Source organism: Pararge aegeria, chromosome 1 (genome assembly GCF_905163445.1).
Source record: "Pararge aegeria chromosome 1, ilParAegt1.1, whole genome shotgun sequence".
Taxonomy (NCBI): Eukaryota; Metazoa; Arthropoda; class Insecta; order Lepidoptera; family Nymphalidae; genus Pararge; species Pararge aegeria.
The window spans coordinates 10112692-10131490 of NC_053180.1; the positions used below are offsets into that span (position 1 = coordinate 10112692).

The window sequence follows — 18799 nt, forward strand, 5'->3', positions numbered from 1 at the left end:
AAAAGACCTATTTCCAGCAGTGGACGTCTATCGGTTGATGTGATGATGATGATGATGATGATGATGATGATGATGATGATGATATAGTAATAGTTGACGGACCAGGCAGATAGCCTATGAGCAGATCAACACTTCGCAGAGTATGCAAGGGACAGGACTTGCAAAGGTGATAAGCCTCATGTGTCTGTAATTACACTGACATTGGTAAGAAATTGTTAGCAAAGTCATTAGGATTTTTAAGACCTACGCCAGATGAGAACTGGTCTGGCTTCAGTAACTAAAGCCGACATTACATACGCTCATTGGTTACGAATTTTGAGCCTTATTGCAATTGTGGAGTCGCTTAAAGCGTTTAATACTAATATTGTTGAACTTTTCGTTTCAGATTTTGGTCCTTATTAGAAAAACGTCATGATGTGCCATATAATAAAAGTAAATTCCATATATCAATAATAAATAACAGCCATTATTTTTTAGTATCAAATTTGTTTTACGCAGGGCCCGCGTACATTGTCCCTATTAAAGTGTTTATATACATAACAGTAGGTATGTGTCAGTGTATTTCGTGTGTATACAAGTGTATGCCAGTTCTGGTTCCGTTTCAGGCGTTTACAGTTACAACAATAAATGTGTATTTTGTATTGGGTTTAAAATGGGTAAATGTGCTTTGAATGGTTGTTATTCAAACGGGGAATGCTAGCATACAATTAGTTACACTGTTAAACATGTTCGAGATGAAGCCACGCGAGTGATATTTACGTCTATTGTTAAGTAGCGGACATAACTATATTCGCAAATAAAATATAAAGAATTATCTGATTATTAGAGAGACTTGATCGGCCCGCAGTTCGCACGCATTTTTTAAGTTAATATATTAAGCATAGGGCAAACCAACAAACTCACTTCTTATGAGGTGACTGTATTGGTTACCTATAAATCTAACCCATAGGAAGAAGAAGTAGTACTTAATTGCACGCAAAAATAAAGGAATCACTTATAAAGGCCTTATTGCTGCAAACAAACTCTTACAGGCAACTTTGTATGAATGAACCTACGGCGAACAATGAGCAAGAGAACGAGATCATAGGAATTGTGCTTTCCAGGAACTATAAGCCTCTGTATCTACTATGAATAAACTATCTCTGTGTAAAAACTATATCCGTTGCTCAGTAGTCTGTATCCTGATAAGATTTATACGCTCCTAAGCAAAATTGATTTCAAATATCGGTATTCAAAAATGTCAATGTAAAATAAAATTTATACGACTAGTTTTAAAGCTTACAATTGACCACACTTCTACAGCATGCGCTCTTGTCCGTATACAACAGGATTACAGAATTTACAACTCTAAAACAAGAGAAGGTTCATTTTCTTTTGACGTTACAGTGTTTCAATGCTCGGAAACTACTCTACGATTGCGATTATTAAATACTTGTACTAAGCGTATTGGTGCTGCGTGAAAGAAGGAACAAACCAACAAACACATTTTCACATTTATCTTAGGATGAATCACTAATAGGTTGGTATATTATAACTAGCAAGAAATACTAACTACGGCAAATATACAAATTTTTATGCAAAGAACAATAATTTGTACAGCAAATATCTATATGGCAGAACTACGCACAAGATAAGTTATCTTGTGCGTAGTTAGATTTTAGATAATATCCTTTTCAATGATGATGGAACCTAGAGTTTGCAACTAGATTTATTTTGTTTTCTTTCAGTAGGGAAAGAAAAGTCTAAAATTATTTCAAATACCGTCGCCTAATAATGCCCAACTGTTGGGCATAAATAGATTGACTCACAAAACAATAGGATAGTAGAGCATAAGACATAGCAGTTACGCACGGCTAGCATAGGCCGGAGATAAAAATTATATTTTCCGATTACATCCCCTGGCCAGGGATAAAATTAACGTTTCCACCTACCAAAGCACGGCAACAGGAGTAGTTTACCCCCATTTATAATTATTCGTAGGTAATATTATTTCCACTTGTGCACCAACGCTCGCAGAGTTGATACCGGTATGGACTATGAGATCTAAATTTTTAACCTCTCCTGTGGGAAAATAATGTTTTCTGCCCATGCCCTGCCGTGGTGGTCCCCGAAATAGAGGGAAATGAGCCCATCTGCCTATGAAATTAGAAAAGTTTGACCCTCACAGGTTTAGCTGTAAAGGGCCTTTGTCACACCACACCATCCGGGCCTTATTGCACGATTTCTCCGTCTAGACGGCTTCGTCGGACCTCAGTAATTAGTGCAAAATATTCAACAGAAAAACCATCGCGGACCTCGCAATCCGCTGTCGAACATGGTAACAACTAGACCAAATCAGTTCCTAATTACTTACTTGTAGAGAAACTTATAATAAAAAGCTGTTAAGTACATAGTTCCCCACCTATACAAAAAAAAAAGAGACCTATCGCGCGATACTTGCGATTAACATTTGAAGAACATACAGTGTTGGCCGGATGATTAGAAACTTCTAGTAATGCTCCCTACTTGTAGTGTAGCAATAAGTGTATAGAAAGTCTGAGCGTGTTGTTATGGGAAATCGTCACAGTTCAAAGATCTGACAACTGCTCTAATACCTGGGAACCTAGGAATCTCTATTATAAAGAAATAATATTAATGGCGAATTATCGAGGTTGATTTTTCTATCGCCAACAAATTTTAAATGAGGAATGAAGAAATGTTCTATTAAAACGTCAATTTATTTGACAATTGAAAAATTTGCACTAACTCAAGTAGATATTCATATTTCTCTGTTCTTTCAGGACCTTGACGAAATCCCTATATTCTTCAATTCATTGCTACTACTGATTTATAATCGGTAAGAATGTCCCGACGGGTGTTCCAAGACCTTCATGCAAATTCAGTTGTAAAGTTGTAATTCCAGCAAGGAATGCAAACAAGCCAGTAGTTCGTAATTAAATACCTACGCCCGGATTGATGATGTACAGCGGTATTAACAGCTATTATTAGGCTCAGAACGTAGCTCAATTTATTAGCTAGTCGCATGAGTAGCCTAGGAAAACTACGCTCATCGTAGAGGCCATCTTACGTTTGTTAAGTTAAACGTAATCTTATAATGCTCAATTTGTATGAACCTATACCTTTCTTCACGATCAAATAACACATTCAATCTATTTGCCTGATAACTAAATAAACGTTTTCTTAATTTATTATAGCGATTGACTATTGCAGTATCATTAATTATACTCAGTATTTCTAATTTCACAATTACACAGCTTATATCCAACACGCTGCTTTAGTTACACGAGGGGAGGTTAAAAAGTTCGTGGAATGAAAGGGTTTTAAGAGGGTGTATAAAGCAAACTCGCTACTTTTAGATTTGATTTTTACAGTAGTCCATGAGGTTTGACCTACCCAAAAAAGAAGAAATAAAAACGACCGCATATTTTCAAGGACATTTTATAATTATTGCCCAGATTGAGCGAAAACATAAAAATATGAAATTTCTCTCATACACCAACCATTAATACACCCACCTCTAAGATTTGTATCATGCTTTTTCTTTAATTTATTTTTTCCCACATTTTGCCCGTTAATTTGTCAAACGTTAGCTACTTGGGCCGTAAATAAAGGGAAGACAGTGCCTCCTGTAACACATTTTAAACTACAGCAGGGACAAGGCTTTACACTAATGAAATGTATATGTTTTTTTATTAAACAAAGATAATATATTATTATTATTATTAAATGCGGGATGGCGGACTCAATACTTTCCTCATATAATCTTGAACATTATATACAGATTAGAAGGGTATTATGCCAGGCACAAGGGCGCGCAAATAACGCGGGCAATCTTTGTCCAAAAGTCAAAGCATGACCTGTGCATGTCTAATAATAAAAACAATTTATTGTGCAGATTTATGCATAGATTGAGTTCGCGATCTGAATCAAACTGGTATGTATGGTTGTGGCTAAATCATTGCGTTGGTACAAATCAGTTTAAAGATAGCTTGCCTATTGAATTATTTACGAATCGCCAGTCAATGTTAGCTCTGTGCCTAGATTTGAGGCAGTAACCTATCAGCGTTTGTTCCAGTTTAGAATATTAATAGTAGATTATGAAACAGTCCATTATTTTTCCAGTAGTAATCGTGCACTAGCTAATATTTAAGTCTATAATATGTGACAATTAATGGGAACCTCATTGGAAGTGAACTTTAATTTGGTCCTCTGAAAACTCCTTATCATTTGTGACGGCCTGCAATTTTAACGGGTTAAAAAAAAAAAAATGTTATGTCCTTAGGCCCGAGCCACACGGATATGACGTACCACTAATGGTACGTCATATCCGTGTGGCTCGGGCCAAAAAGAAAAAGTTCATACAAAAAGAAATATGAAAATTAGACAAATTATTAAAACACATCATCTGGCATAGTGCGGGCGTATAACAAGCGCCAGACATCATATCTGAGCTGAATCTTACTTTTGGCCGTAAGTTGGAATGTCACAAACATATTATTAATGTTATATTATGAAAACCAAGCTCAACTTGCTATACTCCACGAAAAGTAGGAGAATCTGAATGGTGTGGAGTATAAATATTGAAGAAATTATAAATTACACCATACAGATTCTCTGCTTTTCGTGGAGCATAAGCTTCTATCCAATACATTGTTAATGAAAAAGATATAAAACTGACTCAGATAAAAACTCTTATTAAGACAAGCCACTGATATCTAAGTTGAAATGCCTTTGTGTTTATAATTGCAAAAAAAATACAACATGCGCTATGAATAGACAGTGCAAATAAGCAAAGCGTATGGGAACCACCTTTATACAATTTCTAAACAATCGACCATTTAATAGGAACGTTTTTTGCCAGCTTTATTTTTATTGGGTCAATCTAGTTTTCCATAACAAATGTAACGCATTTATATTGCTGAACCGAAATGGAAACAAGAATTAATAATCTTCTCCAACCTTATTTGTATAAACTGCCGCTTCTTGCCCTCAGAAACTTACACCCAATGCTTTAAACATTATTCTACCCATACATATTCGTACACTTCCATCTTCAGCGAAGTACATTATTAACCTCTGTATGTATGATTGTCAATAAATATATCAATATTGACTAATGGCTGATTCTGATGAAAAAATTTTTATCCTCAATACAAAATCTAATATTAGGTAACAATCTCTAAGGTTAAAATCAAATGAATCGTTGGAAGTTATTAGACTAAACGTTGTAGTCACAGACAATCTGAAAGTAGAAAATTTTTTTTTGCTGAAAGGTTCGTAATCAAATACCGCTTAGAATATGTATCTACCATTAGAAGCTATAGAATTTGTATCTACCATTCATAATTATTAGAATTGTTATAAAATCACTTAATAATAGCAGAATGCCTCACGATTCAAAAATTATATTCTTCAATTCTAAGAAAACTGCAGGTAAGTACGTTTATATTGACGTCAATAATTGAAATAGGTAAGTAAAATAGTGTAGTGTTACGTGTTTATTCGGGAAAAAAATAAATAGTTTGTTTTAGAAGTTGCGAAGAGGACCTTCTCTGATGTCTGTAGTCATAATTTTAACAATTATAAAATTTGCCAGATATAGTAGCCAACAATATCAAGGATTGAAATCATAGCGACGAAAATTACAGCAACTTGACTCAGTGCAATAGTTAGGAAAATAAAACAATATGTGTAAAACGAAAGCAAAAAAAATATCCTGAAATTCGCCAAACAATGCCGGAATACGATCACCTTTGTAAATTTTAACCAACCGACTAGGCTAACTTTAGTAAGTACATGTACAAACATTATTCTACTTTGTAATAGCTTCCCATACAATTGAAAAACACTGCGTACCCTAAGAGATTTTTAGAACTGTTGATGTAGTATTTTCTATTGTATATAGTCCCTGCCTAATTCTTACTCTAAACTCTGCTACTGGCACAACAGCTACTAAGCTTGCATTCTTTCACTCTTTCAATAAATATTCCAATTTTACTGTGCAATACACATTGAATCGCTTACTGATAATTCTTTGGTATTGATATGTTTAGATATAGAAAGTGTGATAAATGTTAAGTGCTCCTCAATAATAAAATTACTACTGCCATTTCGAAACGTTTTATTCCGGTAGATGTAAGTAGTAGCATATTAAACCTTGACTACACGCAAAGATTGCGAAATAAACTAAAAGTCTTAAAACTTCTTTAAGACTTTTAAAAGTTTTTCCGATAAAATTCGGGAAAATATGAACATTTTATTCAGAAGCAACGAGCGTGGATACAATTTTATATATTTTTCTTTTGAGCTACGAATACGTGTAGGGGCGGTGGAAAGCGATAACTTTAGAAGGAAACGACATTTCAAATGTCGGATACGAATAAAATACTGTTAAGAAGAAACATCAAGCTAGTATAAGACTTGTAGAGGGTTCCGGATAAGTAAAATACAAATTCCACTACATAGCAGATTTAAAAAAAAAAGCTTTATTGGGTTTTATACCTACAAGTAACTACTGGTTAAAAACATATATGAAATAACATCGCCAACAAAAACATTTATATATTAACTAGGAAAAAACTTACCGAACACTTATCGGCGAGTTGATTTTTTTTTTAAATTAAGTTTACATGACGCTTTGTGCGTCTTGTGCACTTGTAATTGACATGCATATCATATCAGTCCATGTTTTTGTTTGTGTGCTGCATTTAAAAACGTGTAATATGCATGTTGTTAGTGCTCTTAGTGAAATTTATTTCACTCATTCTCTTTGACTTCTTATTGTACGTCCTAAAATTTCGTTTTATGCAGCGAATAACAGTATTTATAGATAATCTAGGATCACATGATAAAAAAATTATGATGTTATTTCTGTTGTATGGTGGGGTTGTTTCTGCCAGTTGCAGTTGATTAAGTTCTAGGCATTAGAAATTGGCCTAACAGCAGGGAATTCAAAAAATAATCTAATTATATAATGTGTAGCTTGCTTATACCAAGTCTTATTATACAAAGACATAGATTTTCGAACTAAAATTCCTAGTTTGAAAATTCTCTGCAGACTCCTAAAAGCTGACAGATAAAACGGAACGCTCACGTGTTTCAATAGTCGCAGATAAAAGAGCATTCTCGGAGGCCTATACGTGTTTATTGAATAGGAAATATACATTGTAGAGAATCCTTTGTACAGAGAGTTCTTACGAATATTTATATTTTAGTTCTAATGTTCTTTAAAGCGCAACGAATCTAGCGGGTACCTTGTTTTGCAGTTGATTTTGTAAAGGGTATTTTACAAGCAGCTTATAACATTTAAATGTTTGACAGCCTTAATAATGACAAGCTTTTTCCCTTCGTCTGCATGGTTTAAAGGTAAAGTATTTGTTATGCAGTTTGTTTAAGGTAAAACTATTAGGAGTAGTATATAGTAGTATAATCTCGTAGGTATAATTTAATTTGTATACCCCCCAGCCATTTGAAAGCCATTAAAATGCAGTTTAAAAACTATATAACGCCAGAAAAAAAACAGACTAATCGAAATGGCTTTACGGGTGACATTGTAAAAGTCATCTAAAACCGATTCAGAGCGAACGAGCCCGCACAAATCGAACCAAGCCAATAAACTTAACGATATGCATTTAGGGAGATATACAACTTGTTTGGAAGAATTCATATATTCGTGGATTTCCTTGTGTCACCACAATCGTAAGTTTGTATTGCACAAGTTAAGCCAAAATATTATTATTGAAAAAGTTCGTCCATTTAGCAGCTACTTGTTTATAAAATTATAATTTCGTTTCTGCGTACCGCAAAACTGCATTAAGTATACCCGGTCTCGCCAACTAATGCATATGCAAGAGAAGTAAAAATGAAAAACCATCACAAAAACACTGCAGTGGCAGCATAATTTGAATCTACCTACTGCATAATATTGTATTCGAGCAACTTCAAGTTTATTTTAAGTTAAATAGGCTCATTTAGTTTCGTTTACAATTTTTTACTACCCCTATTTCCTCCCTCAATAGACTGAGGATCGTGACAGGCATGGGATAGCAAGTGGTGGACAAAATACTCCACTTCGACCTCTTGGTAGCGGCCGCGTGTCATGGCTATTACTTTAAGTTATATTTTGAGTGCAAAATTAATAATAGCTTTTTCGTTCCAGTAAAAATACTTATCCGGTTAATTTTTGAGAACGATATGAGGCAACAAAATTCTAAAACGGGTTAACTGTCTAGGTGTTGACTGGGTTAATTGACCGATCGTGTTCGATCTCCTTAGCCGCGTGGTATAGAATGAACGCACAGACTTGTATTGGTTCAAAGTTTTTTTTAATATTGGCACCAAGAAACTCAGATACTGGACAAGTAATTTGACAAAGCTCTTCTAAATCATCCTGTTCTTGATAAAGCATGTTTGATTTAGAAGAGTTTTATCTGAATAGGAATCCGGTTACCAAAATTAATATAGGTAGATTATTTTGAAATTAATTTGAAGCCCAGGGCTTAAATGCAGTTATCAAATATTGGATAGAAGCAGGCGTTACTTTGCCAAATTGCATTATATACAATAAAAATTAAGTTGGATGTGCTTTACTCCGCGAAAGGTAGGAGAATCTGTGTGTCTTTTATAATTTATTCAATCTATATTCTCCACATCAAACAAATCTTTGATAATGTACTCTCTACTCTCTCTCAAGTCTCTCGCCCTCTACAACTTCCACGCTGGAGCATCCTCAGGAGGCGTTAACAATGCCTTAGCAATTTAGTTTAACAAATTAAGCTCAATAGTCATTGTTTTCAGTCATATAAAGGGATTTGACAAAAGTGATTTAACTAAATAACTCAATCAAGGAAGCAAACATACACTGCAAGATATTGGTGTAGATATCGAAATGTTACAGTGTGTGATAAAAAATATAAAATACGAACTCTCGGACAATTTAAAATACTTTGCTCATATTTTTTTAATTAGCTAACAGAATGGCCACCAAATTACTGTTTGTAACGGTATCTTTAATGAGTAAATAAAGAATCGACACTAATTAGTAAACAATTAAGATCAACCAATGGTTTCAATTATTATGTTTTTCGGTGTACAGTACGTTGTACATATGTTGAGACTTAAAATCGATTGAGTCTTAACTCATCCTTACTTACGATCCATATTATGGAGTGTCACATATGGGTGGTACGGTAGTTCTGCGGAAAAAAATGCATCTTATCGCGTCTACTCTCGCTGCCTATCTCAAAAAAGCCTTTTTTCTAAAAGCCTGTAATTTTTATATCTTTTTAGCCATATAAACTTAATACACTTATATAAAGGCTTGTTAAAAAAAAATTATTAACAAGTCTTGTACTACCATATGTATTCTTGTATAAATTAAATATTAAACATTTACATTTTTTAGCAAAATTTTCTTTCCACACTGGTGAACACTTACGATTATCACGTAAATCCATTGTAGCACGAGTCTGAGATTGGAGCGAACCACTACTTATTGTCTAGCCATTTTTTTTAATAAGTTTAAAAAAAAATACTCCTTTGTTTAATTTGTCCTCAACGCTATAAATTAAAGGAACCACCTCGTTAAAAGAAAAATCAATAACCATACGATTATCTTACTTGTCAAATAAAACTGAATCATAACCTATAACAATGTTGGGAATTCGGTTTAAGGCAAGAATTTATGCAGCGGTGCTCGGAGACTTTCCACAAATAAAATATCGAAATATCAGAACATTAGTTATGTATAAAATCGTCTTTAAAATATTTTAAATTTTTATTATGAATCACGGTAGCGCAAAAAAACAAACGAATTTTCGTCCTTATAGATGTGCATAATCAGTAAACTTGTTCATATACTGTCATTATCTGTTCTTTGTATAGGTATATCATATAATGTCCTACGCACATCATATCGCCTCAATCCCTACTAGACTGAAATTAATGTACCTATCATATATTAGTCATGTTGACGTTGTAGTCAAGTTATGGTGTTCGAAGTTCAAAGTACGGTGTTCTTCTTTTTACTATTTGAACGCTACTACTAGTGAAAGAAGAAAAGAAGATAGAAACGGATTGAAAAAGGGGTGACTATAAAAAGCGGCCTTATCATTTATTAGCGATCTCTGTCAGGCAACCCTAAGATGTGGGACAACATGTGCGAGAATAAAAGAGTGGTGTAACACTATTTTAAACCTACATTCGAACGAATACATATAAAAAAGATTGCTTAAGTAAAATTTTAATAATATTATAGGAGAAAAATTTACCACAATTATATCAACGATTTTAACGACAGCAATACTTTCCATCCTCCCGTATTAATCGAGTCAAAATAAAAACTAAGAAACACAAATACAACAACGCTATGAATACCAGATATAAATGCGCTGTTAAATATTTAAAAGGGGTGATCGGATCCATATTTATCAATCCTCCATCAAGGGCTTCAATATCTGTCAGAATATGGCAACGAAGATTAAATTTGATATGAATGAGCTAGTATATACGACTTTATTTTTTGTTATTTAACTTATTTTGTTTTAACGTTAACTTATTAATGTACTGAATTAATAATTCTAATCAGCAAAATCGTCTGGATCACGGGGTGTGACACTGTTTTGCTACCGGGTTTATAAAACTTTAAGTTTACAATTTTCTCTTTAGATAGATCTAAGATCTAAATCTCTCCAATACGAGTTGGGTCGACTGGAGCCTAACCTTGGTATCCGTAGTAAAACATTCTAACCTCCAGAACATTGACGAAGGCATACGATCTCATAGTGATCGTTATAATGTGCAGACTAACATAGAATAAGCGAAAGGCCATTTATTTTTCTATGGCACGATAAGTGGGATCCCGACAAAATTGGCTTCTACACGACATCATCCAAAAATTTATAGCGGGAACTAAGCTGGTTGCGTAATAGATACATGTACAAAGTACATTATAATAAAGAAGAAGATATTCTGCCCAGCCACATATTTTTATAGCTGGATATCGGACATACCCGATATGTTATAAGTCTTATGCCACGATCAATGTAAAGGAAAGAGAGTTTCGGTATAACCGGAGGCAATAAAACATTTCGATGTCGATAGCCGCAATGCATAAATACATATAGCATAGTACGTTAGTTCTTAAACAAGGGTACTTGTTAACGTTTAATATTTTGTGGATAGATGCAGTATATAGTTATTTGAATAGAGCATGTTTTATGAGATTTTTCATATACATCTTGTCGGGGTAGCGAAATTAAAAATAAATCTTCCTCGCTTCAAAGTGCGAGATGACGCGGTCGTTACAAACCATGAAAACGTATTATCATATTGTGATAAGCAATCTTATCTAGTGTTAGGTGGGCCAAGACGTTAACAATATTACATTAATTCATTATAACACATTTTGTTTATGTTTCCGATATAGTCGCGTAATATTACTTAGTTAGTTTATATTTTTTGAGTTTCTAAACGTCAATTTGCGTTTCTTTTTCTGCTCGTCGCGCTCTTCTTTATAAATCTCTAACTGCGATAAATATATTGCGCGAGTAAAAACCGCAATCCGCGCTCATAGTAATTTTTATTAAATAGGTATTTAATGAGGTATAGTAATAACACTTAAGAATTTCTTATAAGAACGTCACTTACCAATGAAGGGTTTTCCATCGAGCCTTTTCATCCAATAGAACCGTTGACTATGCGGCTTGTTCTCTCTGTCGTACTGCTCCCACTGCTGCCGGAGGAGGGTGTAGCAAACATAACAACAGCGTACAGTCCCTTCTTCGTCACCCTCAGTTCGGTATCCAGTGGGGGCGGAGTGGGCAGCTCCCAGAAAAGGGAAGTACGGTTCGGAGCTCTGTGGACAATATAGAAATGTAAATTCGCTTAAATAATATTTAGGTTAAACTTGAACTACCCCCAACATAAGCCATTTGTGAGAGAGAGAGAGAGAGAGAGAGAGAGAGAGAGAGAGAGAGAGAGATTAAGTTGTTATATCGTTATAAGTTGCCGAGATGTTGGGCATCTCCCAGACCATTTCATGGACAGCTCGGTCTTGTTAAAAACCATGTAGGTAAAATAACAGGTACATCAATCGGATCTGTGAAATTTGTTAAGATCCTTTGGTCGAATAGGATTCAATCGGAGCAAATACTTAAACAAATCTTTATAATTTAATGCTGAAAACCTTATCGATTTTCAAACAGGGAAAATCGCATTAAAATCGGTCATTTTGTTTTTGCGTCAAAGAATGATATTGTTTTTCTGTGGTATTTAATAGTTTATTTTGTGCAAATATTAATTGTAAAAGTTCGCTAACCAGCACTGGATCAGCGCGGAGGTTAAAATATATAAAAGACTTCTCTGCTAACCTATTTGTCACATGTGCCGATAAATAAATGGCTGATCAATTAAATTATGCAAGTAATTATAATTAAGCTTGTATAGATGTAATAAGGGATATCTTGCCCTTTGACCAACATGAAACATGCCTTGTCAACGCAGTAAATGATTACATAATAAAACCTAACAAAGAAGAGTATATATGTATATGAAAAAAATGGGTTCAGGAATTTGAATACTTAAAGGCTATTTATTATATTATAAGAAGTTTGCTAACATAGTAAGTCAGTGTGCTTAACAAAAAAAAAAATGTAACAAAATTCCACTATCGCGTAAGGCAATATCTACGTCATGAAGTTTATATTAGATAGACGTAGAGTAACAAGATGTGGCTTTGTTTGAAGATAGGAGATATAGTTTATATTTTTCATTGGACCTTTAATTGTTTTTTAGAATTGTAGAAACTTTTACATTCTTTAACACGCGGTTGAGCTATACCTATATTTAAAGTTCGGTGATGTCCACCAAAATACCGGATGTACTTCGGTGAGTGTGCTCAGGAACTTCACAATCTTGTTCCTCCTTCCCCGTTCTACCACAGAACAGCGAGACACCGTGAGCGGTGGCATCCTTATGTGGTTGATATTCCATCAACACGCACGAAACGTTTTTTATCCACGTTTCTGATACGTGCCGCTAAGATGTGGAACGCCCTCCCGGCAACTGTGTTTCCTTCCACGTATAATTAGAGTACCTTCAAGGCTAGAGTGAATAGGCTTTTTCTAGGCAAGCGTGCTCCAACCTAGACCCCATCATTGCTTTCTAACGGGCATGATTGTCGTCAAACGCTGGCCTATCGTTAATAAATATAAAATATTTAATATATATATATATATATATATATATATTATATATAGTCTACTAGGAATCGATCGACTTTGTATATAAGTCTACCTTAAAAGATAGGCATATTATGTTGTCGCGCACTGTTTTTTAGAACTTTTTAGAAAGAGCGATAATTCCGTCGTTTTGCTGTAACGTTTACCGTTCACGCATCGCACGAAATGAAATCTCTCAACAATAATATTATTTGCAGTTATTGCAGCATTTCTCATTAATGGTTGTAGCTTTATGTTATATAGCCTTAAGCTGACACTGCCAGCACAGAAAATTAATTCGAAACAGCAGTACGTACTATGATTTATTTCTGACTACCAAAGGGAAATATTCTGACTACCTATGTGTGTTTGTAATCGCATGCCAATTTGGCTATATAATGAGGTTACAAATGAGTGAATGAAATTATCATGATTAAATGTACTATAAGATGTAATGCTAAGCTTAATTTGCTATACTTTGCGAAAATCAGGCGAATCTGTATGGTGTAATATATAATTTCAATCTTTATTTTCCGCACGTTCCGCTCCTACACCGGATATGACCAATAAACAGAACTAATATTTTAAATATTTATACAGATTTTAAAAATATTAAAAAAAAAAAAAAAAAAAAAAAAAAAAAAACTATTTAACTTTTTGTTACATAAATATAAAAGATATACATATGATTTCACGTCTCACAAACTTTACCTCTTTATAGTATTAATATATAGTAGTAGTATATATCATCGATATGGATGACAAATTGAAACCGAACCGTGGGCTGTGTAAATATCAGTAGCCTCCCACTAGAGTGCTGTTGCTTCACTTGTTCATAGTAGGTGTAATGAATCCAATGAATAACAAAGACGAGCTGAATATGATAATAATCTTAACCATCTTCGGCAAAGGTTTTAAAGCTGGGTCCTGAAAGGTTGTTGACCCAAACACTCAGCTGCCCTATTATGTAAGTTTTCTTAGGGGTTACCAAAATATTATCGATATCATTTAAAATACAGTTTGACCTTAGCGGTTGTATACTCATCGCAAATTTTGTATATCAAGTCTTCAACGGGTAGCAACCGTTAGAAAAGTTAAGGAAATAGTTTTTTTTGATTGGTCATGTATTGTGGAGAGGACAGCATTCCAATATATAATATTCATTAAATAAAATATTTATAAAGATGTATGGATGTTAAGTATGTATGGATGTATGCATATTGTAGTTGGTTTATATCCTTATAAATCTTACCTTTAAAACAAAATAATTATAAAGAAAATCATACCTACGCCTAGTGTATTTCCAGCCCAACGCATGCCTAAGTTGCGACATTATTTTTTGTCTGAGAAAATTGTTGCCTACATTTGGCTCGCAAAGTATGCCAAGTAGAATTATAAACAGCAGTAAATAAGATACTTACCTATCGTCGCTGCAGTCTGTAGAGTGCACTACTTGCTTTTATAGCTTGTTTGTTTAATTCTTACCTCTAACGAGATATTCTTGCCAATGTTACATTTTAAAACGAAGAAACGAGGAAAATATAATTGTTACTATAATTGTCTAAAATGAGTGAAATAAAATAAAGCATCACCATAAATATTATGAAAACTTTATATTTTAAGAGCAGCTACCATCTGTTAACATCTTAGACTGCATCTTTTCATTATTATTATCATAATATTCTTGACATGTTTACCATAGTATCCGTTAGGTTTGTAAAATCTTTATTGGGGGTCCAAATCGACTAAACTTAAGTCATTATGATCATCACTATTAACCCATTACCAGCCACCATCTCCTGTCAGAATTAGAAGCGCTTAGGCGTAAGTCCACCGCGCTGGGAAATTACGGATTGGTAGAATTCACACGCCTTTCGAGAATATTATGGAGAACTCTCAGGCATGCAGATTTCCTCAAGATGTTTTCCTTCACCGTTTGTATATATGACATAACTCCGATAAGTTAGAGATACGTACAAAGGATCGAACACGGTCGCCCCGAAAAAAGAAATTAAGTACAACTACGTATTTTTTATAACCAAGGGTTATTGAATTATCTAAAAAATTAAGTTGAGAGTTAAAAGTGAGACCAAAAGTGTTCTGGCTTTGCCTTTACTATTTCTAACACAACTACGAACCACACATAACACCCCACCATTAACCAAATAACACTTTAAACCAGATTTCGTTACCACTTCAAGACGTTCACAAAATACCTACATCAATGAAAGGCAAACAGTATCAACCAAAACAAATTCATTGCGTGGGGCTGCGTCATGTCAACGAGGAAGAATTGCCAGGGGTCTATATGTCAATTGTTTGAAACGATTCATTGTTTCGAACCCGATCTTACTGGTTCAATTCAAATTGGACTTCACTTTGTTTATGTTGTCAAGCATGTTTATACCATCACCACAATGGTGATTCCAAGCATTACAAAATTTAAAAAAAACGCCCCACATCATTAGATTCTAAATGAACAGACAGGACGAACTTAAAAGTCGCCTCAAATCCAACTGAAGCAAGTGTATAAGGCCAAATGTACGTAAAAAGCACATTGCAGAATCTCTGCGTTGGTGATGAAGATCGTGTACGCATTATTAATCCATAGTATAATATAATATAATTTCCTCGAAATGTAAGACACTTTTTTAAGTTAGGTTATATAGATAGAAAAGCATCCTTCAAATTCAAAATTTCTTTATTCATGTAGGCCTATCACAGGCACTTATACATACTCGTATATGTTTACATCATTAAATTATAACTATTACTTCATGTTTATAAATGCAAAAGTATGTGTTCAAAAAGGGCAAATCAATGTACTCAATATCGCATTCATAGTAATAAAGTATTTTTTGTAAACAAAAAGTAGACCATAACACATTCTGAATTCCGACCGTCCATCTCCATGTTTAAAATCACGTCAATCCATAGCTATATTGATGCGGCAAAGGATTTGTACTTAGGAGTGGGATTAGGAATATACGAAGAAAGCATATATCTAGGTACGTCGTATGTTTCTTCTCTGCCAACGTTTCCGAGCAATATATTTAATTGGAGCCATAACCTACTTCCCTTATTCGTTTTTTATTACTTTATCGTAATAAGTGGTGGACCAAGCAGATGGTCTACAATCTCCTGTAGGTAAAACAGAGCAGCAACACTTCGCAGGTCATGCCAGGAATACTTCCTACAAGGCTACCTGTGTCGATCAACGTGAAGCGTAGATGTAACAATGCTTAGTGGTAGAAACAAGCATGGCGGTAGGTACTGCCCCGGGCTAGCTCTTTCACACAGTTATATACGGTATTATAACGCCCAATTGGCGCAGTGGGCAGCGACCCTGCTTTCCTGGAAAATGTTGGTGTGCTGAACATTAATGTTTTTCAGCGTCTGGGTGTTTATTTATATATTATTAGTATTTATGTATCTATTATTCATAAAAATATTCATCAGTCATCTTAGTACCCATAACACAAGCTAAGCTTACTTTGGGGCTAGATGGCGATGTGTGTATCGTCGTAGTATATTTATTTTATTTATATAATAATAATAATAATAGCCTTTATTGCATAATCCTTCAAAATATAGTTATCCCAATCTAAAGTTACTTAATAATTAACATTGATTGTCTTGCGTTTCCGCAAAGCGGTCTTAGCTCTAGAACTTGTCACAATTTCCTGGTATAGGTCATCCTATTCCATGTAACACAAGAGATCTTTCTAATATCATCCTCCCATCTAACACGCTGTCTCCCTTTCTTTCTTTTCAAACACTTATACTATGCTGCTCTAAAATACTGCGCAATACCAACCTGCGGATCAGGTTTCACTCTGATGGTGTACTGGTCGCTGAAGCCAGCCACACCACAGACGAAGCACACGCGTTCTTCAGCAGGCGGGTCGCGGCGAGCGGGCGAAGCGGGAGACTTGCCCGCGACCAAGGCGCCCGTGCCCGCGCCGCCGCCTCCGCCTACGTTTTGCGAGCTCTTTATGTACGCCTTCGCCTTTTCCATTGCCGCGAAACTGTAACAAAGGAAACTTTAATTATTATGAGGACATTAAATTAATGAAAATTATAGCAAACTGCGAAAGAAGTCTTCGATTATACGTCTATTTAGGAGCGTTGATCTCGCACAGTGGTGATTGCATTGTCGTAATCAAGCGTCGTGCGTCGGAAGGCGATAACTAGGTCTGCTATGGATAACTTTCATACGTATGTATATTAAATATTTGTACATCCATAAAAAACCGACCAATATATAATTAAAATAAAAAAAAAATACACGGCAAGCAAGGATGAACCGATATTGGACGAGGTTTCAAAACAAATGGAAAATTCTAGTGTTAAAACTTTTAGTAGATTTGGACCTTTTTTATGATATATTGTTGACTTTGTTGGTTTTATCTTCCTAAAGATTCGCAAGAACTAGATAGGGTGACGTGTAGACGTGTTATTAGGCTAAATCCCTCATGGCATACCTACTCTAGTGATTTATTACCATACAAATTTTATCAGTCAATTTTGGCAAGAACAGACGGTTTCAAATAAACGATTATCTGTCTTAAGATTATTAATACGGGCTGGGTTGAGGTCTTTTCACGTTCGTCTGTCCATCTGATTCGTTATTTGATTGGTTGAGATAAAAAAAAATCATTTCGATTTTCGTTTTTAAAATAAATTGTCACACGTATTAATTTGTAAATTTTATTTCTGGTGTTGCATTTGAACTAAGATGCACTTTAAAACAATTATCTATTCCAAGGTCCGCTATTTTGCCGATAAAATTGATACGTTAGTCAGTATGTTCTTTTTGAGAAAATAAATATCTATAAGTCGTAACTGTAAATTAGGGAAAAAGTTATTTAAGGGCAAAATTTTCATTGACCAGATATTATATTTTAAGGAACATATTGGACGTTCTGATTGTTGTTCTATCAAATTTATATTTAAGCAGGTTATCTACCTATTGAAAATCAGCCCTAATTTGAATACGTTATAATCTAAATATTAGATAAATAGCGATTCGAGTGATGCCGCTGACAATCTGTTATCGTATTTAAAATGATAATTTTATGTTCATATATTATATTGCTAGAGTGCAAACAGACAAAAAGTTTGGCTCGTAGGATATCTTTAACATCAAAGTACCTATTGGTAAACGGCCTTGCCTGCGTGTTCCATGTATGATCTGATATTTGACTTCACAACGAATCATACATTACTAACTTGTCGAAGGAAAATATGTTAAAAAGCTTACCAAGTTGTCGAGTAAAAGATTAAACGCTGTGGCCAAATTAACCCTCAACTAGGATGACAAATTTTATTAAAAAATACCCGTTGCATGCATTCAGCTCAAGACTGCTATTTGTAGGTTCATATCTATAAAATAACTCTATCTCGAACGTTGTCCAGCAGTAGACATCCATAGCTTGTGACAACGCAAAGATTGCCCTTACACCTTACGTAACACTGAAACAACCAACTTCGGGATGAAACTATATTCTAACGTATCAACATTTAATTTATAATACTTTGACAACCACCCCTAGGTCATCACTATCATCCTCAGTGTTTTA

The 18799-nt window shown here is 34.5% G+C and overlaps 1 protein-coding gene across 4 annotated transcripts in view; it reads right to left on the minus strand.

Moving 5' to 3' along the window:
- The window catches only part of LOC120626816, a 137494-nt gene that overhangs the window by 91648 nt on the left and 27047 nt on the right, over positions 1-18799 (minus strand). For all 4 annotated transcript variants that reach the window (XM_039894582.1, XM_039894599.1, XM_039894590.1 and 1 more), the window contains exons 2-3: positions 17035-17245; positions 11647-11854 (exon numbers count right to left, since the gene is read on the minus strand). In XM_039894582.1, the coding sequence (XP_039750516.1) occupies positions 11647-11854; positions 17035-17235 (409 nt within the window). In that variant the 5' untranslated portion in view covers positions 17236-17245. The remainder of the gene's footprint in view (positions 1-11646; positions 11855-17034; positions 17246-18799) is intronic.